Source organism: Balaenoptera borealis (genome assembly GCF_965194805.1).
Source record: "Balaenoptera borealis genome assembly, chromosome: 11".
Taxonomy (NCBI): domain Eukaryota; kingdom Metazoa; phylum Chordata; class Mammalia; order Artiodactyla; family Balaenopteridae; genus Balaenoptera; species Balaenoptera borealis.
Genome location: NC_138868.1, coordinates 47,478,611 through 47,501,616, shown reverse-complemented (window position 1 = coordinate 47,501,616; position 23,006 = coordinate 47,478,611). Strand labels below are relative to the sequence as shown.

Below are 23,006 nucleotides of genomic sequence, written 5' to 3'. Positions count from 1 at the left end.
TAATCATACAGCAAAAGAGGGAGGAGAGAAAAGTTAGGAGACATAGATACACTGGTAGGTGTTTCAAAAATTATTTTTATTGTTACATTTCAAAGAGGACATAGGAAGAAAAAAGGCAGTTATCCAATAACTGCTATACCTTTCAGAGGGAGGCAACTGGAATTCCAGTACTAGTTCAAAGCTGTACACACTACAGCTCAAACAGCTGCCTCTCAACCTGACTGGGGATGCTGACAAATATGTGTATGTCATCAATCCAGGGAGGCTTGGGTTTAAAAGAAAATTTCTTTATTGCAAGTGTCCAAGTCCTTAGGATTCATCCTTAAAGAAGAAGAAGACGAGAAAGACCACACACGAAGACTATGTTTATTCATTAGAGTAAACTAGCGAACGGCCAGCTTGTTCTAGGATGCATTGCATCAGACATCACAGTACAGGAAGAAAATCTGCATCTTGTGAAGAGCCACCAGGCATTTCAGATCCAATTTACCATGAAGTGCAGCCACAGGCCAACCAGATGTCCAGATAACATAGTCAGTGCAAAATTCAAATAGGTAAGTCAGGGCTTTGATGAGGCTGGCAGACTGCAAAATATAAATGAAACTTGAAAATAAAAGGCAAAGTCTATTTACAACAGATTGTTTAGTAAAGTGACTTGAGAAAAGTTATGTTAAGCACTTCCCACATATCCCTCCCCTTCTCTGCCAAAAACAAAAACAAAAACCACCACACAAAAACCACCCCTGAAAATTATCTTGAAAACCAAACTAAAACTGTGTGGTAAAAAAGAGAGTGCTTTTTCCAGGTAAAGGACTTCAAGATAATTTACAGGCAGACATATTTTTATTAGTAAAAGTCACAAACAGGAAAAGGCTAATGTTGTTTGAGGCGTGTGCTTTAAAAAATGCCTCCATTAATACATTAACAAGAAAAGAAAATACCAAGCATGTTTTTGTTTCCAGTTTTGAATTTTCCAGCAAGAGTTAGTGAAATCAACAGGGCATTAAAACAAAATCCAGGAAAACTCAGTCAATATTTTCCCATTGTCTGCCTCATTTCTTTCTAGTCACCTTGAATTCGATTCCCAATTAGCTGAGGACAACATGACGGTCAAAGACGGATTTTCGCTGCTCTTGAACTTGAAGCTTCCAACGCTGCTGGGCATACTCTACCTTATTCAGCACATTGGCTCGACTGCGGGAGCGGGCCAGCACATCGTGGGCGTTTGCAAAAGGCTGGTGATCCTGAAAGTCCAGGAATGGAGAACATCAGACGGCATGGTCCGTGTAAAACACACACACACGATAGCAGTTATCCAGCCATGGAGATAGGAGCAGCTGGCCTTTTCAAACAGACCATCTAATTTGGCCAAGCACTCTTAGGCACTCAACTGCCAGAAGCAGGATGAACTCAACTACAGAAATAGTTGGTTCAAGTAAAATAAGCGATGAGGAGGTATTTGTGCAAAGTTCCCGTGAGTCACCATTTCCAAAGACATTCCCTTAAGAAGTAGGGATCAAGACAAAGACAGTGGTCATTTATGTTAGAGAGAAGCCCTTCTTGATGAGTGGTGGAAAGAAAATCTATTTTGCATGTTAATATCTACATGTTACAGATACAGAAAGTAGGGCTTTTCCTTGTTTTATTCGATACTATATAGCTAATCTGTGGCTGAGGAAACTCCTATCTTTTAATTTCCTGACTCCCATTATATTAGAATTGTTACTTGCCAGCTTGGGGCCACATTCTTCCTGGGAGATGAGTTGACTGCATCTTATCTTGGTTGGTTTCCATCTCTTCTTATGCCCTCAACACCTACATTTCCCCCCTTCCCCAATCTGTAATGAACAGAGACATAGCTCAAGTGCTACAATTACCCTCTAGTGCTAAGGACAGTAAGGAATTATTACTTCAGCGTTTCTATTTGGTAAAGACTTGAATCTTTCATTGCTGAGCACACAGTAGCTTCCATGTTAGCTGCTGCATTAGGAAAGAGGCCATTGAAGGGTCACCCAGGTATCTGTGTAGAAAACGAACCTATCCTGGTCAAAGTAAACCAACGCCACTGATGTTTGCAGTCATTACACAGGAAACCACCATGCTAATCTATCTATGAATGAGATATAAACACAGCTGCCTAAATGACAAAAGGCATTCAGTACTTATTTATTGCTTTTGTTTGCCTTTTCCTTGATCTCTTTTTCCTGAACCTGGGTTAGCAAAGCTCCTAAATGTTCCAACATAGGATACAAGTCACAAGTCAGACCTCTTAAACTTTGCCTCTCGGAAAGAAACAATATTGTTTTGCATGTTTGCAAAAGCTCTATTATATACCCAGGGCAGAAGTCAGCGTGTCTATGGAAAGCTATACATAACTGCATAACTATATATATAAAACTATAACTAAACAGTGTTATAACACCTAGTCTTCTTTTTAGAGCAAGATATTTATATAATGTCGACATTTCAAAGACATCAAAGAGTTTTCTGTAAAGAATCTATCCCTGCCTTCTTTACCAAAATTGCTTCAACTTTTCACTTAATTTAGGTAATATCTTGTGCAAACCCCATTATTTTTTTTAACCTTACAAATGAAAATAATAAAAACAATTCCACAAAGTTCAAATGTTTCAAAGATGTAAGAAAGAAAGTTAGGAAAAAGGAAGGTGGCTAATGTTGTTGGATTACTTTATTTCCCATGAGGAAATAAACCGATCCAAGGTCATCTAACAAATGAGCACAAGCACAAGTCTTAGCTCCCCTAAACTTGACTTGGTGTCACATTTTCTTAACACACTGATTTTGTTCAGGTAGATTAAAATGACACTATCCGAATATGGTGCTTCAGTGAACTTGTATATAAAACATTACTACCATTGGTTTGTTTTGACATAAACAAGACTGGGAAGAAGGATGTACTTTACCAGCAGAGTGTTTCTCAATTTCATAGTCTTGTTATCTACTCTTCAAGGTAGGGGGAGAAACACCTTCTTAAGGAACAAATTTAAAGGACTAAACAAACCAGTTAATCCTTTTGGTCTATTCTCCATCTATCAGAACAAGATTGAACTAGCTGCTCATAGTCATGGATGCCGGGAGAATGCAAATAGAGATTTACCCTTTATATATGTTTGTTCTTTTTACACCTGATAAAATTACAATAAATATAAAATATGTTTTAATGTAATGCTTTGATAATAGCAATGATGTGTCATGGATATATAATACAGTAAATATTGTGACTACTTGCAGTGAGCTTCTTAACTATTTGTGCTAACTCTCACTTGATTCAAAGTGCTCTACACTCAACAAAAATGGAAAAAATTAAAACAGAATTGAACTGAGAATTTAACAAAAGCATGTTTAAAGGCACATACAGAGTGAAGAACTCTCATCTTGGATTAGCAACAATTGTAGGAATTTAAATTGAACTTCTTTTTGCACAGAGTTGGTACCATAAATTCATACCTGTGTTTAGAAAACCTCTCTCTGCCCAGAATCAATTTAACAGATATCCAAAAGTCAGCCAGGCCTCTCAAGACAATGTTCTCATATGATCGACATGCTCACAGAATCAATCACTGGTGAACAAAATGGTTACTAAGCACATGGTCCCATCAAATGCCTTTCCTACATGTTTTTATCTACACATTTGTGCATCCATTTCTTTTATGTTCTGTGTATTACATTAATATTGTCTATCCCTAAAATCAGGAACCAGATATTTAATGCTATAAGGGATGTAGTTTAAGTCAGAGTTTCTGTCTCTGTGCCTATAATGAAACGGTTCAGGTGGCCTTTGATACATAACGTTTTCATATGTTACTAGTTCTCAACTGGGGGTGATTTTGACCCCCAGGAACATTTGACAACGTCTGTGGACATTTTTGATTGTCATGATTGGGATGAGGCTTCTAGTGGGCAGAGGTCAGGGATGCTATTAGAGATCATGCAGTGAACAGGACAGCCCCCTACAACAAACAATCATCTGACCCAAAATGTCAATGGGAAATGTTGTATGTGAATGAAAATTAACATGGGAATAGTATTTGAGACTCTAATCCTTCCTGATATGGAAAAGTTACTTGTTATGTGTTGGTTGAATTACTAAAGGAAGCAAGGGGAAAAGAGGCAAACAGAGGTATTTCTATGAAAGTTCTTCACAAAACAAAAATGAAATCTTGCTCAAATTAAGTTGAGTATTCAATATCGATATTCATGAGACAAGCAGGCTCTGTAATTATAACTTAAGCCATTCATTCAGGATCCCCTTTCTCATCTTTTACCAATGGGTCCACAAGCCATTCCAGAGTAAAAGGACTTTTGACTGTGATTGGCAAGGCTTTATCCTGGCTTTGGCTTTTGGAATTGATTCTTGAAACTCTACTAAATTTTATTCACTTTAAGAAACATAGTTCAATAAAGTAATCCAAAATAAAAAGTAATTTCTAAAGAATATTATATATGTAATAATGAAATAGTGGAAAATTTGGAAACAAACCCAAACAGGATAATGACAAAACAAACAATATAATTCTCTAAGCCATACTGAATAACAAATTTGTGGACTATGTCAATTTCTCAAAAGTTTGAGTGAAGTAATATTAATTATATATACAAATATGAATGTGTTTTAAAGATAGGAAGAGAATCAGGAGTGATGGTTTTATTTTTCTCTAAAGAGCACAGATTTTTTTAAAGAAGGAGGAAAATAGGAAATATAAAACATCAGCGGGTTATCAAGCTGTACTTCATTAAGTAAAGAACATTATGGTTTTCATGCTTCCCTTCACTAAAGCCTCTTTGCCTTTTAAAATATTTGGTGATGTTGACAGGGAAGGTGTTCAGGCAGGAGCCTAGGAAGAAGACTATCTCCGATGCTTTTCTCAATGTAAGCAGGAAAAGGCGATGAAAATTATGCCCTTGGTAGTGAAAGGCTTGTACAGCACACTCACCAAGGATCATCGGTCTAACCACCAAATTTATGGCTTTACAGAGCAATTTCCTCATAAAGAGACATACACTAATATTAGAACTGTCTTTAGGTTCTCTAGTGGAGGATCTGCTCCAGATATGGACATCTATTATGTAACTACTCTTCACATGCACTCTATATCAGATGATGACAGAGACTGGCTTTGAACAGCTAGGGCATGCTAAGAACTTACCCCAACATCATCATCGCTCTGTATCAATTGTGAGTGTCCAAACAGGCGTCTCTTCAGTATGGGCTCAACCAGAGTAAGATATACCATGTACAGAAGCAGAAGGCCCAAAATGGAGAGATAAATTATAATGGTAACCTAAAAGAAATTGAAAATAAGTTATATCTCTGTTCAAGCCAAGAAATCTGAATTTTGTATAATAATGCTAAAGCCATAGTGAAGACTGATCTATCTGTTAAGCATATAGGATTTCTATACAAACCAGATTCCAACATAAGAAATAAACTCAACTCTTCACCAAAGTATTATTTATAGAAAAAAAGGAAAGAAAGCATTTTGCCTTTGGGATCTTTTCACGAGTCTTCAAATTCCACCTTCACCTACTGCTAATCATTTGCACCACTGCTAGCATAGTAGTTCTCTTTTTTCACCCTCAATACAGTGTCCTAGATTCAACAGCACTGCAGTCAAGACCACTTTCTGTTAGGATCCCTAACAGAAAATGTAATTCAGATGAATTTCAACAGCATACTGCTTTAGATCAATTTAGATACACAAAAATACATTTTAGGCACATGATTTTCTTGAGATCTTAATTCGTGCGGTGTCAAGCAGTACAGTGTGACACCTCCCACTAGAATGGCTACAGTTAAAGACAGTCAACACCAAATGTTAGCAAGGATGTACAGAAACTGAACCCTCATATGTTACTGGTGAGAATGTAAAATGGTACAACTACTTTAGAATACAACCTGGCAGTCTCTTAAAAAATTAAATATAAACTTACCTCTCTTAGGAATCTACCAGAGAGAAAGGAAAACATACATCCACACAAAGACATGTACGCAGATATTGATGACAGCATTATTCATAAGAGTAAAAGTAAAAATCTGGAAATAAATGTCCATCAACTGATGAATGGATAAACAAAATGTGGTATGTTCATGTAATAGAATGCTATTCAGTAATAAGAAGGAATTAAGTACTGATACATGCTACAACATGAAGAGGCCTCAAAAACATTATGCTGTGTGAAAGAAACCAGTCACAGAAGACCACATATTTTATGATTCCATTTATATGAAATGTCCAGATCCGGAGACACACAAAGCAGAATAGTGATTGTCTAGGGCTGGGGGTAGGAATGGGATTAACTATAAATGGTTATGAGGGATCTTTTTGGGGTGATGGGAATGTTCTAAGAATGGATTTTATTTTTTAAATTTTTTTTTAGAAAGTCATCAGGGCCAATACCCAAAGTATTTATTTATTTTTATCTTTTGGCCACGGGGCATGTGGGATCTTAGTTCCCCAACCAGGGATTGAACCCGTGCCCCCTGCATTGGAAGTGCGGAGTCTTAACCACTGGACCACCAGGGAAGTCCCTAAAACTGGATTGTAAAAATTGGTTTTAAATTTGCTAAAATTTATAAAATTGTACACTTATAATGAGTGACATTTGGGGTATGGAAATTATACATAAAAATTTTGTTAAAAAATAAAAAAGTACAGTGATGATTTCTCTATGGGACAGTACCCTGCTGGAGCAGGAGCTCTCCTGCAGGGTCAATCACAACAGGAATCTTTGTAACTGGTATAGCTGACCACCCCAGATTCCCCTAAGGTATTTTTTTTGGGGGGGGGAACAGGAATGGGGACCTCCATATAAAAAAATTGGGGAGAAGAACTATGAGCCACCATAATAAAGTAATTGAACTCATTAGAGGTCCAAATTGTGATGAGAGTGATCTACATTCCATTTCCTATAAAAGATAAACAAAGGAAATCTTAAAATCCAGAAGTGATGTTTTCTAGGATAGAGTAGTCACTCTATATATAACTTTTTCTAAGGGTTGAGCGGGCAGGAAGAAGAAGGTCTAATCATCCTGCTTTCTCACTAATCTTTGGCATACGTGGCCCGCAGAGAAGCTGGAATGTCTTTCTGGGAAATGCAAATTACACTCAGGGCTTTTTTTGTGCCATTTCACATATCACATCTATCTAAGGTATCCTAATTAAGGCACAAGGCATCTATCTCTACGAGGCAGGCGGAGAGCAGGTCCATTGATCCTTTCAGGGTGCGGGCTGGGGATGAGAAAGGAGGAGGTAAGAGGGTGCTGGGAAGAGGATGGAAGAGCAATAGTTTAGGTAACTAAATAGAATTCAAATGTCCAAAATTTTCTTTCTTGTCTAGATACCATCAAAAACTGTTCCAGAAGCAGAAAAGATGGATTATTGTTTTTTTACCTTGATCGTAACAGAACTTCTCTCCTCATATTTGCATTCACAGCGTAGACAGTATGCTTCTACATCAGGCCCCCGCACAGGCATGGGGTCCACAACATGAAGGCAATCACTGAAAAAACAAAGATAAAATACTGCCTAAACCTAGCTGGATTTTCTACTTGCACTGATCAAACCTTTCCTGAAATCCAGAATAATCACTGAACTTTCCCAATGAAAGAATGAATATAAGGAACAAATAATCAGTAAGGGAAGGGAAATCATTTCCTCTCTCAATATTAGCAATTTGGTAAGCTTTAACAGTCTAAGAGACCATAAAGACACATATGTAGCAGCTATTTTCAAAAGTGCTATTTATAGTTAAAAATGCACTTGAAAAATCCCAAATGGGACTGAAAACTACTTAGCAGATCAAGTCATATTAGACTTGTTCATTTAGCAAGTAAAACTGCTTTAAATGATTTAAAGTGACCTGGAGCATTATTCAAATATGAGATTACCTCTTTTATGAATTAACTAATATCATCTAAACTGCCACAGTGTGGTATATGAATGGCTAATCCTAACAGTTGGTAAATTATGAAACTCTGAAAGCTGAACACCAGAGTAAGAAACAGTTACTTTTCTTAATGAGCAAAAGTCTATTTAAAAAGCATGGAGAAGTAGGATTAGGACAACAAAAATATTTTAAAATGAAAACACTACCTGGCAACAGTACCTAAAAATAGTAAAAGGCTGAATGTTTTTGTGGTTGGATGTTTATTTTCTCCCCATTTTCCAGGTCACTTATTTATGGCTTATGAAAAAGCAAGCCTATCCAAAAAATCTTTTTCCCAGAAATCTGTCAAGTCTAGGAAATAACTAAATTCTTACTCTCCCCAGCTATTAAGAGCCCACTACCCTGATCACCTTCAGCAAAGGCAGGCAAAGCTTTGCTGTCCTCCTGCTGGCTGCTGGGCAGTTTCCCTCCCTCTTGTCCTCTCTCCCTTAGGCATGGCTGGCTGCCTCAAGAACTCTACCACAGCATCCTGTCTCACTCCACCCACCTTCTTGAGGGCATCCAATGCTCCAGGCTGATTCTTTCCCTTTGCCCTATCAGAACGTACTTTTTTGTGTTCTGTTCCCTCTGAGCTGTGGCATAAGAAAGAAAACCCAAAATGGCATAAATGATCAAAGTTCAGTCAGTTTTCCTTAACAGGTAATTTAATTTTAACAAAGGTAGTAATGAAAAAATAAGTCTCAACTGGCAGAATTTCAAATAAGAGTAAGGTCCCACAACTCACACCATACAAGTGTGTGATATTTGTTCCAAATGTACAAGAGACCAGTAATGTATCCAGCTGGATACAGGCATAAAATAGGCAGAGGAAACTAAATCTCACTGCAGGGGTTATCTAGCTCATAATCATAGAGGTCATCCAGCCCAGCACTCTCGGAGAGGTCACCTCTACAGGTCACAGAGTAAATTAATAGCTAAAAGGACCAGAATCCAGGGCTCCTGCCTCCTAGGACAGCCCCCCTGTATCTCTCTGAACCTCAGGAAAATGAGACTTATCTCCTACTTAGTTTTCTATTTCAGCTTCAGAAGCCTTAGTAACAATACTTAAGAATTACTTGGGAATCTAAGTGTTGAGTATTTCTTTGGAAGTACAAATACAGTTTAATAACAAGGAGATTTTCAGTGCTGTGCAGGATGGGAGAGGAACCAGGAAGGTTGGTTCTGGCTGGCCACTCAGTGTAAACGCAGAACCCAGACACAGAACACAACCACTTCAGGAACTAGGCGACACCTCCCCCTAGTGCCAAAAGGAGGACATTATCAGCTTCAAATCACACCTCAAACACAAACCAGAGAACTCAAATTTTTCTTAAGTTAGACAGTATAGGTCAATGAAGAATTAAAGCTAACAACTGGACAAAATGGAGAGGCCAGGAGGTAAAAATATATATAGGGTCAGATAAGATATTGGAAGCCTCGGAAAGCCATAACATCTTGATTAGTCATAACATGCCTACCCTTCTAAAGCCAGTTAAAAAACTTTCAGTGACATCTGTGAACCTATCCGTAGTAAAAGGCCAAGCTGCAGGAAGGAAGCAAGGGAGAGAGGGAAGAAAAATTCCAAAGCAAGGCTTGTTTTCAACTGTTTATTTTCAAAGCTCCCTATTTTCACCAATAACCAGGGATAAATGATATACGGTTCTCTGTGAACCTGGAGAAACAAAAAGTCAGTGAAAAGATTAGTGCTAAACACTTGAATAGTGAGTTCATTTGCCACTCAAGTAACAGGCATCATATTCTATTACTGATAATAGAATAAACTGATTGTAAGTGCTCAATATATTTGGGAAATTTATAGGAATAACTTATTTGAGTTTTCTTTTCATATAAAGTAACTTCCTGATATGAAACCTAGAAGAATAGCTAAATCACTTTGTAGTATGAGACAATTTAAAGTAGAACACAAAAGCTCACAAGAAGTTCTCAAGAATACACTTACCACATGTCGGATTGAACCTAAATGCACATCATGGGAAGAACAGACAACGACATCAGAAAAGCTAAACATGCTCAAAGCCTGCCTTTTCTTACTCAAAGTCAGCTTGGAATATTGTAACAGAATGAATTTAATTCGGCTTTCAAACTTTCAGGGCTATTTAGCTGTGAAATAGGGTACATGTGAAAGTACGGAACATTTGGAGCTATTTTTATTCTAGGCCTATCCTGGCAATCTTCCATTATAAACCATAAAACGTCCCAGTCCGGGGTAAGGAGCCCACCTATCCTGCTACAAAACCACTGCTTCCCAATCATTTTATGGCACATGTAGAAAAAGCTATTATTTGTAAGGTCCACTGGGATAAATAGAGAAGGCTGCTGGTGGCTAGCTAGTCAGGATCCCAGTCATCACAGGCCTGCCTGATTATATGCCAAGGGCTGAAGGGATCAATGACTTGGCACACCTATAACCTATTAATGGCACACCAATTGGTAAACTCTGATATCCATGGCTCATTCCCATTCCTTCCTGAGCCTTTTGACACTTTTAAACATAGTCTCCTATATCTGACAATATATCATCAAAACCTACAAATTGTAAAAACTCTGACCCAGGTAAATGAGGCTTGCTTACCTTCCACTGAGAAGCAAGAGGGAGGACCAAAATTTAAGGGGACACAGAAGGGTAGCTATGGGTAGTTTGGGTGCCACAAACTCAGCCCCATCCCAATGTAAAAGCCTCCCTGCCTGGGGATTCTGGCTACATTCCTTTAGGCCTACATCATGCACTCAGGGCCTTACTCTCACTTTTTCAAATAGAAATGGAATTCAACACTTTTGCTTAAAGAGAAAACAATACATTGGATGAATATCCAGGGCTAACAGTGACAACCAAAGAAAGAAATTTGACAGGTAATTCAGTAATCCAGAATACTTACCAGTCTTTTTGGGATATGTTCTTATTATAAATACGCCCAGAATTATCTTTATAGGGAGGACAGATACATTTACATCGGACATCCTCAGAATTCTATAATCAAAATAGAAACTTGTTGACAGTTTATCATCAATATTTTTAAAAACTGCAACTTACACATTTTGCTAAGCATCCCCTGCCAAGTATTCTAAAACCATTCATTTAAAATTTTAAATAACTTTGAGAGATACAAGTTTTTAAAAGCCATTGGTAATGTTAATGAATGATTATATACTACATAAAATTATTTTGAAATAACATCTAGTATCTGTGACTTGTTAATCACATTTTTGTGTCACATGACAATCAAACTGTGCTAATGTTATCACCATCTACCTGCCAGTAGAAAGACGAGGTAGACAGACAGCTGTGCCTGCAGATAAGAACGCTGATTACAGAAGGATGGGGAAATATCAAACTAAAAATTACTCACAAATCACAATTCTTCTTACTCACCATCCTTCCACCCTTTGGTAGAAAGGTATTGATATGGATAAAATGGGTTGGGCCAGAGTCCTATAGAAGGGATGAAGTTTTGGAGGCACTCAGCTACAATTAGAAAGGAAGTACTGGGTTGGCCCAAAAGTTCGTTTGGTTTAAAGTAAAAATAAAAGACACATTCTTCATTTTCACAGAGAACTTTATTGAACGTGTTCACTAACCGAACGAACATTTTGGCCAACCCAATACATAAGGGAAGTAGTGTGAGTGTAGCTGAGATCAGTTTGGTCTACCCTTCCCAGGAAACTTTGCTTCTAATCCCTGGGAGACAGAGAGGACAACTACTGATAAAGCAAGTTTCAAGAAGTGGAGGAAGGGGTGACTAAATTTATGAATAGAGGGTGAAGGAGATCCTTCCCCAGCAAAGGGGAATCTAATCTGATAAGGCAGCAGCTCATTAGTCTCCAGAGGACCAGGTCCAAAGCTCCTATATATGGTGGTATATCTGGCAGAGTTGGTAATTCATTTACTCATTGAGCAACTACTTAGTGAGCATGTGTCCTGTGCCAGGACTTGTGTGCAATGAGGTGGATTCAGATAAGCGTGAGACATGGTTCCTGCCCATAATTAGGACATGCCCAAGTAAAGGAGACTGACAAGTACATGGTTACAATATACCACTTAGAGTGATCACAGAAGATATGCAGAGGGTGCCAGCAGTGTTTTGAAAGTCAGGAGACTTGCTGCTGTCCCTGTTTCTGAAGGGAAGTAGGGAAGATTTCAAAAAGAACCCTTGACCTAAACAACAAGGATCTATTGTATAGCACAGGGAACTATACTCAATATCTTGTAATAACCTATAATGGAAAAGAATCTGAATTACTTTGCTGTACACTTGAAACTAACACAGCATTGTAAATTAACTACATACTTCAATAAAAAAAGAACCCCTGACCAAAACCCCCCTGATATGTATACTTGTCACCCATCTTTCCCAGCCCCTATATTTAAAGGTATTATAGAGTAAAGCTCCAATTTAAAAAAGAAAAATGTCATTCTGTTTTCCCATCACATTAATGTGCAGGCCATCTGTTCTCCCTAGCAATGAGGTAGTTCATCAAGGACAGGTCTGGAGGGTATGGGCACGAAGGGTACTAGATAGCAGCATGAGGGGGACCAGAAGGGCCAAGAAATGGAGCAGGGGAGAAGGCCACAACCTCACCTCTCCTGTAGTTTGGATCCTCCCTTACCCACTAAATTATCAAGAAGAGAGAAGGCAAGAAAGGGGCCAGGAGGTCCTGGAGGGAGCCAGGTGAGGATATGAGGCTGGTGAGAGAGACTCCTGTAGGTCGTATTGAGAAGGAAGGCTGCCAGGAGAAGCAAGTTCCCACAGTGGGAAGAGAATCTGTTCAGGGGTGAGTTGAGAGGAGTTAGTTCCTAAGAGGGAAGACAGCTGTGAGATGCGGGCTTCCTATCATTTTGGCCTGGGGAATTGGGGCAGTGGTCTGTGAAGCCGGTGGAGGGCGGCGGTGACTGTCAGAGCTCAAGCGTATAAAGTTAGTTAAAGGCTCTTAGAGTTGGAAAAGCTGTCAAGTTTGGGGGCGGTGCTGTCGGGGCTGGGAAGGGAAATTCAAGGAGGCGGAGATGCTGTCCCGACTCTGGGCGCCGTCAGGGCCGGGTGGAGCTGGGGCGGGGTGTCAGCTCCGGGGGTGGGAGGGGTGCGGGCGGGGACCGTCAGACAGCTGGAGCGGGAGGGCTGGACTGCTCCCTGGCCGTCGGGAGGGTTCCGGGTGGTAGTCGGCCAGGGCTGAGAAGCTAGGGGTCGGGCTGTCAGGGCTGGGAGAGGACTTGGGTGGGACGCAGGTGGACAAGGCCGGAGGCAGGGGAGGAGCTTCGGTCTGGGGCGAGCGCTGGGCGGGACTCACCTTGGCGGCGTCCGACAGCTGCACTAGCAGCAGCACCGAGAGCGCCAGGCAGGACAGGCTGAGCATGGAGCCGAGACGAAGGAGGCCGGCCCACAGGGTCGCCATCGCTGCCAGGGCCAGCAGTCCCCACAGCCGGAGCCCCCGAGACCTGCTCTCGGTCGGGCTCCGGCTCGGGCTCCGGCTCCTCAGCCCGCACTTCCGTCTGGGCGCTCGCGTCACGGGCCGCGCCGGGTCAGCTACGAAAAGCATTCGCCCCGGAAACGGTTCCCGGTGCGAAGGCCGGGAGGCTGCGCTGTGCCCCAGGAGCAAAGGCGGCCTCTCGGGGGCGCAGCGTGGGTCCGGCGGAGCTTCGAGGTGATAGGCCATCTTTCCCCGGCACCGAGGCTGCGGGGCTGTGGGCCGCCAGTGCACTAGCAGGTCCTCCCGCCCAGGGAGACCCCCACCCACCCACCCCGCAGCAAGCCCGGGCTGTCAGCGTGGGGGGGGGGGCAGGGCCCGAGCGACCCCTGCGAGGCCGGAGCAGTTCGTTGCCGGACCCAGAGTGAGCCTAATAAGCCCCGGAATTGCTGAGAGGCGGCCCGTCCCGGCCGGCGCCGGCGGGGCGGGTGCGAGGCGTGGGGACAGGTATGGGGCTGGCCGAGCCATCGCTTTCCGGGAAGCCCACCCCCAGTCAGAGGGTCGAGAGGTCCTCTCTGGCGCTTTGGGTACTGACCTGCGGCCCACTCGCATCCCGGACCCCACTCCCCGCGAAGTTGCTAACAGTCTGTGAGCTGCCTCCTTGGGTGTGGCCTCCGTGTGGGGCTCCCCGCTTGCCTCTCACTGGGGGGCTGACCGCCTAAGCCCAGCCTGCCGCCAGGAACTGGAAAACAGCGGAGGGGCTGGGCCAGGCCAGGCTCCGGAAGGTGTGGAGTTGGCGAGAGAACCGCCCTAGTAGCCTCCTCCGTCCAGGATTCCATAACGTGGGGGCTCGCGGCGCTACAATCCTATTCAGGGTGGCTGGTCCCCTAAGTCAGAAGTCGGGGAGAGCTGACCCATCCTTCCCAGAGCGGGTCATCCTGAAGGGTAATTTAGGAGAACCTTGGAGACGGCACAGTGTCTCCAATTAAAATATTTTTCAGTTAGTAGGGACAGTGGGGTTGTAGTGGAAAGGATGCAGGGGCTCATCACAACCTCTGCGGATTTTTTGAATGACCTTGGTCCAAACACTTCCCTTTTCTGGTCTCAGTATGAGGTGACTGAACTCTTACCTATGGATTTCAAATTCTGCTTTCATGGAACACCTCGTGTTTCCTTTCTCTAAGTGAAACTTAAAAGGTGGTCTTTTCCTAGTTTGTGGAAATGTTTTAATTAACGGACAGAATTTTCTCAATATTTTTCTCCCATGTGATTCTTGTTGATGCTAGACTCTAACACAAGGTGTCTGATGCTACGCCAAATATTTTTAGCCCCTTTCAGTCCCAAATGGCAAGTGGTTCCCAGTCCCAACCAGAACCAGAATGGCAGGACTAGATGACTTTTCAACAAGACCCCTCCAGACTGCCTTCTGAAGATGCTGTTAACATTAGTTAATTATCACGTTTTCTTAGCGGGTGTCCTGCTGGCCAGAGGACAATCTGGAGACACCAGGGATCAAATGTGTCTGACTGTGAGGCACTTGTGGATTTGTGATTGCTAAAAGCTGTCTTATCAGCAAGTTTGAGATCAGTTTTGGGTTAGTTGTCTAAGTCTAGCATCTGAAGGGAGTGATTACTCTTTGGCTGAAACCTCACAGGCCTTCCCTTTCTTCTTCAAAATTGTTCTCAGGGCCTTGACTCGGGGTACAGAGACCTAGAGGAAATATATAATAGTGCCTCACCAAGTACACTCAGTCTGGGCAGAATTTTAGAGTTACACTGTCGGACATTGTAGTCACTAACCACATGTGGCAATTGAGCACTTGAAGTGTGACTGACTTGAGATATGGTGTAAGTGTAAAATATACTGAATCTTGGGCTTCGCTGGTGGCGCAGCGGTTAAGAATCCGTCTGCCAATGTAGGGGACACGGGTTCGAGCCCTGGTCCGGGAGGATGCCACATGCCACGGAGCAACTAAGCCCGTGCGCCACAACTACTGAGCCTGTGCTCTAGAGCCCGCGAGCCACAACTACTGAGACCGTGTGCTACAACTACTGAAGCCCGTGCAGCTAGAGCCCGTGCTCCACAACAAGAGAAGCTACCGCGATGAGAAGCCCGCGCACCGAAGAGTAGCCCCTGCTCGCTGCAGCTAGAAAAAAGCCTACGCACAGCAATGAAGACCCAGTGCAGCCAAAAATTAAAAAAAAAAAAAAAAATATATATATATATGCTGAATTTCAAAGACAATATGAAAAACATAAAATATCTCAATAATGTTTTTATATTAAGGTTGAAATATTTTGGATGCATTAGGTTAAATAAAATGTTATTAAAATAATTTCACTTGTTTCTTTTTACTTCTTAAATGTAGCTACTAGAAAATTTAATATTTATATTAGACATAGCTGTTCTAGAATATAGGATGTGGCTGCCATGAGTAGAATGTGACTGTAATAAGATGGTTGGTTGCCTGGCTAGAGTCTGAATGAAAACTCAGGCCTGGGTAAGGAGAGGGGTGGCAGAGTTGAACTGGCACAGCTAGCGCCAAAGGTTTGAGGTTGGGGGGATATATGTCACTAAACAAGGAATGTAATTCCAGGTGACACAATGGAAGTGGAGGAGTCAGTTCTTGTTCTGCCCTGCTCATGCCTAGATAACTCTTACTTTCCCCTTAGGTCAGGGGTCTCTTCAACTAGAAAGCCTTCCCTGCCTTAGGTGCACTTCCATCTGTATTTGTGCAGATCTCTTTCCTAACTTAACCTGTTAGGATGAAATTATGTTTTCGTATCTGCCTCTATACTCCCAACCTCCATCAAAATTTTGCAAACTCTTTGAGGGCAGGGGCCTTGTTCATTATCTTTGTACCTGGAGACTGGGCTAGAGTAAAAACCAATAAATGTTTGTGGGGACCTGGAAAAGAGAAAAGGAATGGGAGAGGCTCCTCTGGTCAGTCTCCAAGAATCAGGTACCTAGTTGAATTCCTACTTCATTCCTTTCTGACCATGTGAGGGCAATGCTGAGATGCCCAAAGAAGTGTAGATGGGATCTGGGCACCATAGTAGGCAGGAGAGGGGAGATTTTCTGTCCTAGGGTCTTCCTAGACCTTCAGGTCACATCAGAGTTGTTCTGTTTACAGACAAGACTGGCCTTAGTGAGTACCCACTCTTTTCCCTGCTTCCCTGTGACTACGTTTCCTTACTCTATTCCACTTAAGGAGTGACAAGTCCAGGTGCACCTTCCTACCAGGTATGCGCCCTCTCACTTCTTTGTAAGGCCTAAAAAATTCCGTGGTGGGGGATGGTCAGAAGAGTAAGAAGACTCTTCTCTAAATTTAAGTGTGGAAGTCAGAAGGTTAGGAAGCAGAAGTGACAATTTATGTATCTGGGACCGAGGTTTTGCTAGCTCTGTCTGCAGTCCCCTCACCCCTTTTCCCTCCAGTGCTCAAATAGTTCTCTGGATGCCCCAGTCTTCTTTCTCCACCTCATCCTTTCTGATCTACTCAGCACTTTTCCAGGCCACAGCAGTCCAGGAGAACAAATGGAGTCATGCACAGCATCAATATGATGGTTTCCTTGGATGATGTCTCCAGTCACAGCAGGACATACAGAAGTTCTTCTGAGCATACCCTGGGAATGTCTCATGTGAGCCCTCTCCTTTACCATGTGCATTGCCAGGGTGCTCCCTCCTACTTAAGCCCCCTTTAGTAAGATTTTCTGCCCCCTGCTACTTGTAAAGCCACATAAATATACTTGCTGGCTCCCACCATGGTAACAACAATGTATGAGGCCAGAATTACATCTTTCTGTTCCTAGAGATGCTGGTTATCAGCAACAGCTGACAAGTTACTGGAGACTGTAAAATAACAAAGCAACACAAGGTTTAGTACCAAAGCAGGGAGAATTTTTAAAGTTTCTTTCAGAAGGGTGCTAAATCAGTATTCTTGGTTTCCCAGTGTCTTATATCTTACAATACCTAAAGGAAACAGTTCCTCCATTCTGACTGCTAAGATTTTCAAATAAATGAAAAACTATACTACTTGTATTCATCTTTATTTTTATCAATACAGTACATTTTTTTTTGGCCGCATCACACGGAACTTCCCCGACCAGGGATCAAACCTGTGCGCCCTGCAGTGGAAGCATGGAGCCTTAACCACTGAACCACCAGGGAAGTCCCCAGTATAGTGCATTTAAAGATATCAAATGGTACTTCGCAGTTGACCCTACCCCAGCCCTCTACATTCTGAATTTCTGCTCCCCAGAGACAACTTCTTTCTTATCTTTTAAGATAAATCTCTTCTGGGATTTATCTCCCTATTTCTTAATAGCATGCTTATACTACTAGTTCTTGATTTTTCAGTCTGGGCTATTATTTTACTTCTTGCTATAGGAAATAAGCTATTATTTATAATAGCTATTATTTATAATACTTTCAGTCTGGGCTATTATTTTACTTCTTGCTATAGGAAATAAGCTATTATTTATAACAGCTATTATTTATAATACTTATAAATAAGTACTTACACTCCAATGTCCTCTCATAAACACATGTATTATTTCTCCATCCTCCATCCCTCAATATATCTATATCATCTTACTTAGGTAAATCACTATTCCTTACATTATTATAACTGTGTACATATTTATTCATGGTTGAATAAATTAGCATAATATGATTTCATTTCCTTTTTTTGACTGAAGTTAGCCATTGCCTCTTTTTCCATGTTTCTTAAGTACTTAGCATTCAAGTATCTATAATTAATTTATCCCAAACTCTCCTCTCAATACTTTCAAACACATCAGGTAGCCTATCAGTTTAGTTTTTTTTTTTTTTTTAATTGAAGACAACCCTCCAGGGCTTCATCATACTCCTTCATTCTGGACTAGTTATTCTTTAAGCCTACTGCACAGGTTTTGCCCTAGAATAATTGAATAATTTTATCATTTCTTCCCCATTTCTACCTCTTTTTGTTTTTCTGAAAGACTTCTATCTTCCAACTCTTCTTTTGAATTTTTACATTTCTGTTATCCTGTTTTAAATTTACTACTTTCTTGACTGCCCCGCCCCCTTTTAAATAGCAATCTGTTCCATCTGGGAATACAGCATCTTATTTCTCTGACGATATTTTTAATGTTTTGAGTATTTCAGTCTTTGTTTCGTGGCTATGTTTTTGTTTTTATGTTAGAAGCTTTTTTTATGGCCATGCCATGCAGCTTGCAGGATCTTAGTTCCCCGACCAGGGACTGAACCCAGGCCACGGCAGTGAAAACACAGAGTCCTAACCACTGGACGGCCAGGGAATTCTCAGAAGCTTTCCTTAAATGTCTGGAGATCCTTGGCTATCTATTCACATGCAAGAGTTAGGCATTAGAAAACTGACTGGAAGCTCTGTGTACCTAGACAGGGCTTGTGATTAGTAGAACACACTGTGGTATTTTTCAAACTTCTGGTTGCAAACCCATTAGTGGTTTGTGAAATCAATTTAATCACTTGCTACAAACTTTTTTTCCCCAAAAGACAGAATAGAAAATACTATGTCAGAATACATCACACATAAAAAGGAAATTGTTTTGGGAAACTTTGGTTTCACATACACACACATACATCATATGTACATATTATGTACTGGGTCAATTCCATAAAATGGGGATTTCTTATTGTGGGTGTTTTCTTGAAGAAGTTTGAAAAAAATACCACTTAGGGCACTCAAGATCAACTGCCAAGATACATAGTTTCTTTCTCTTGGAAGGAGAGGTAAGTTTCCCTAGAGAAAAATTCTCTACACTCCTGCCTGCTGGTCTGGTAGCCAATGTTCAATCAAGCATTTGTTGAGCACTTACTACGTGCTAAACACTCTTCTAGGTACTTGGTGTACAACAGTGTGTAAAACAGATAAAACTTTCTGCCCTCCTGAAACTAACATTCTAGTTGGGGAGACAATAAACACAGTAAGTTATACAATATTTTGGTTTTGTGCTATGGTAACACAGTAACAGAAGGGAAAGCTGAATTCATGCACAGAGATGCTGGTAAGAGGGTAGATGTGGTAGGAGTGGTGAATGTTCTGATTATTTCATGAATGAAGTAGAAAGCAAGGCCATCATCTGGCAGTATTAGAAGTCAGTATTAGAGACTTGAGAAGAAAAGAGAAGGTGTGAAATAACTTAGGAAGACAGCCCAGCAAACTAGAGCCCGTGGCCAAATCCTGTTTTTGTACAGTCTTCTAGGTAAGGATAATTATTATACTTTTAAATGGTTGGGGGAAAAAACCTAAAGATGGATACTAAATTGCGACATGTAAAAATTACATAAAATTCAAATTTTATGAGTTGTATGGCAATATGTAAGGCAATACTTATATATTGCCTTTGGCTGCTTTCTTGTTACAATGGCAGAGTAGAGTAGTCGTGAAAGGGACTGTATGACCTGAAAAGCCTAAAATACTTACTATCTGGCCCTTTGCAGAAAAAGGTTGCAGACCTGTGATCTAGAATAAAAAAGGTGAATGACTAGGGAAATATGATTGTTGGGTGGTGTTAAGGGCCTGGGAGTTATGGACATGAGTTTAAAATGAGGCCAGTCAGCATGGTTGCTGCACAGGGGTAGGCAAAGAGCTGGCTCTGACTGGAACTGTGGTTTTGCAAAGTGAGTGTGACAAAAAGAGAAGGTAAACTGAGTTAAAAGTATATGCAAGTGAATCATTATATCCATTGACCCAGGGATTTAATAAGTTGCTTATGAAGAGAGGAGAGAAACTCAGGTTAGGGACAATGAAAGGTGATAATCAAGGGAGTGTTGCAATCAAGTTGCTAGGAGATGTCTGGAAGACAGAGCTGGTGGTCAGACAGTCAGATACATGAGCTTGAGATCATGAAAGGGTTATAGTTTCTGGTAATAACAAGATCTCAGGTATGACCATCGGAGTAAATGGCAGGGAAAGGTAGAGGATAAAATCAGTGAAAGACTGTTTATGCAAGGAACCAATATGTCAGGGTGTTGAAAGGATCATCCATTTATGTAATTAAATCACGAAGAATTAAATCTGGAGTAGTGTTGGAGGGAGTGAAATGAGCCAAGAGCTAAACTTATTGAAAACTGAGGGGGAATGACCCAGGGGCTTGTAGATTTTGTAGATGATAGCAACAATGAAGGGACAGAATTGATATAATTTGATGGCATGAGGCTCAAAGCTGGGGGGGTTTAAGGGAAAGCAGAGGGCGAAATGTCTGCAAGAAGTAATAAGAAGCAAGAAGACCACCTACCCCATCTCTAGGACCAGTAATAGAATTGTGGGAGAAAAAACCACCTTGAGAGAGCTGCAGTGAAAGCACTGTCCTAAGAGAACAGCCACATTTCAGGGTTCTGGGATCCAAGTCAGTGTAAGAGGTATCTGATGCTTCAGAATGCTGAACCTTAGGTCCCCATTTTCAGTAGGATGCCTCCTCTCAGCTGCCAGTTGTTCCTGGTGGCTCCAACTAGTTCAGTTTCTCCAGGGGATAAACAAATTGACAAATGATTGACTAAGGGGTGAGGATCTCAGGTCTAATTTACTTTATAGTCTTTCGAGTAATCACCTTGTTTTTAGTGGCTAATGGAGTCTTTGGTGATATGTATTTTACCACCATGAAACAGAGCAAATTAAAATTATTATGAGATGTATAAATCAAATATGAGTTATATAGTATGGTTTGTTAATTTAGGTATACTTCAGTATTGGTGCCCCTTATCTGATTATCAACTTAGGCTGATGCTGAGCTTCCCACCCATTTGCCCTTCCCTTTAATTGTCACTCTTTTCAAGTCCTGGCCTTCCTCCTAGCCCTTACCTGCTGATACTGAGCCTTTACATCTGAAATTGTACTCTCCATGGGGCATATCCAGTTGGATTCTCCTCTCTGGCTACCCTTCCTCAGACCTTAGAATAGGTCCCCTTCATACAGCCCTCTGACTGAATTGATCTTTATGAAACCTATTCACTTTAATGTACTTTCTATTCTCCAACTGGTTCTTATCTACCACAGAGAAACTGTTATGAACTCAGACACATGGGGGATAGTTTCTGTAGAACCTTCAAAACAGAGTAGTTGACTCTTCATATGGGCAGCCCAGAAACAATGAAATTCTCATGTTCTTACCCATTTTCAAATAAGTAAGATGAGAACCACTATAGCAGCCCCCCAAGTACAAGGGCATCCAGTGTATCCAAGGAGTTCAGCATTTCACAACAGAATCCCAAGATATTCCATGTTAGTTTGCCAAATGATGAAAGCAAAGTTAAATTCCCGTTATCCAGGCTCACAGCACAGAAGATTATATGTCTCCACTCCCTTTGTCCTCGAAGTCTCTCCTCTGGTAAACACAAGTATCTCTACTAGATCAGCCACACCCCCTCTTCCAGGCTTATTTCTCCTGTTCAAGGGTTTGAGTATGTCAGCATTGGAGTATGTGGGTTCCCTGAAGAGTTAGGTTTTCTGTATTAAATACACATTGGGAGGCTACTCTGCCTCCAGTAAAAACAATGCCAGGATTGAATTCCCCTCTCTGATTTTGGTGGCTGGGATTTGCTGGTTAGGGGCATAGGTCCAGAAAAGAGTGTGATAAAGGTGCTGGAAAGAAAGAACAGGGCTTGTAATCATCAGGCTGCTAGAACCTTGGGACAAGTCACTACCTAAAAGCAGCTAAAGACCCAGCTTTTTCTCCATTCTGGTCAGGCATCTGGCAGCCCCAGTCTTCTGAAACATACCACAACCCTTGAATAAAAAGGTCTCTGAGAAAATAGATGTCACAATGCCCACATGCTTGACACCATGTGAGAAACAGCTGCCAGTAGGTCACTGACCAGACAAGTAAGCATAAAATAAGATAGGAGTATAGCTTAGGATGCACTGATAATGGAAGGAAGAAGTAGCGGCTAACAGAGGAGACCAAGCTATAACACACAGACTAGTACGTCTCTGCTTTCTGATTTCTTGAGAACAGTAGCCTGCAACTCTTCAAAGCTGCATAAAAAGCTGATAATTTCAGTCCAAATTAATGAGTCTATGTTTGTAGTGATGGCAATGAGTCAAAAAGAAACTACATTTGATTCACAATGCCATTTAATAAAGATGTCCTAGAATCAAAGAATTTTGGCATTAGAAATGACTTTGGAAGTCTCCTTATCTAACCTTCCAACCAATGCAGAAATCTCTCTCCAATATTGCTAGGAAATGATCATCCCACCTTTCACTCCTAGTGAAAGAGAATTTAGAGACAGTCCATTTAATTGTGCTAAGCAATTGTGTCTTGATACTACTCTGAGCCTTAGCTTTTCCTTCTGCAAAACTGTGAACACTACTACCTTCTTTGTATAAATTAGTATAGTACCTGATTAAAGTAGATGCTTCCCTCCAACTGAGTCAGGATATGCCTCTCTGCAACCTCCACCTATTGGAAATGCTTGCTTTCTGGTGCCAGAAAGAACACTTTCCACATGACAACTCTGAAGACCATAATGAGGTTACCACTGCCCTTTTCTGGATGTTCCACAGATTATATATACATCCCTGTCTTACAAATGACATCTCCTACACACAGAGTCCTTGATACTTCTACATTTAGAATGTGCAATCAACTAAACACCAATATCATCTTCACAGGAATTTC

The 23,006-nt window shown here is 41.2% G+C and overlaps 1 protein-coding gene across 3 annotated transcripts; it reads right to left on the bottom strand.

Moving 5' to 3' along the window:
• Positions 1–57: 57 nt before the first annotated feature.
• On the bottom strand, positions 58–13,679 carry TMEM9B (TMEM9 domain family member B). 3 transcript variants are annotated; one of them, XM_082341656.1, is made up of 7 exons: positions 13,249–13,408; positions 10,845–10,936; positions 8,456–8,540; positions 7,413–7,521; positions 5,169–5,303; positions 1,071–1,244; positions 58–584 (listed from the first exon to the last, which is right to left on the bottom strand). In XM_082341656.1, exons 2-6 carry the CDS (start codon positions 10,924–10,926, stop codon positions 1,089–1,091), a joined length of 567 nt encoding a protein of 188 aa, XP_082197782.1. In that variant the 5' UTR covers positions 10,927–10,936; positions 13,249–13,408; the 3' UTR covers positions 58–584; positions 1,071–1,088. The 3 variants fall into 3 exon arrangements, with proteins under 3 accessions (XP_082197782.1, XP_082197781.1, XP_082197783.1); XM_082341655.1 differs by lacking the exon at positions 8,456–8,540 and having other exon boundaries at positions 13,249–13,679; XM_082341657.1 differs by lacking the exons at positions 8,456–8,540; positions 10,845–10,936 and having other exon boundaries at positions 13,249–13,399.
• Positions 13,680–23,006: the final 9,327 nt, after the last annotated feature.

What these genes read in the sequence shown, in the direction of transcription:
- TMEM9B (XM_082341655.1), bottom strand. Translation starts at nt 13,614, where the DNA reads ATGGCCTATCACCTCGAAGCTCCGCCGGACCCACGCTGCGCCCCCGAG. An exon ending in AGCTGTCGGACGCCGCCAAG is followed by an intron (nt 10,937 to 13,248) that starts GTGAGTCCCGCC and finishes TTTTGATTATAG; the next exon opens with AATTCTGAGGATGTCCGATG. An exon ending in AACATATCCCAAAAAGACTG is followed by an intron (nt 7,522 to 10,844) that starts GTAAGTATTCTG and finishes TTGTTTTTTCAG; the next exon opens with TGATTGCCTTCATGTTGTGG.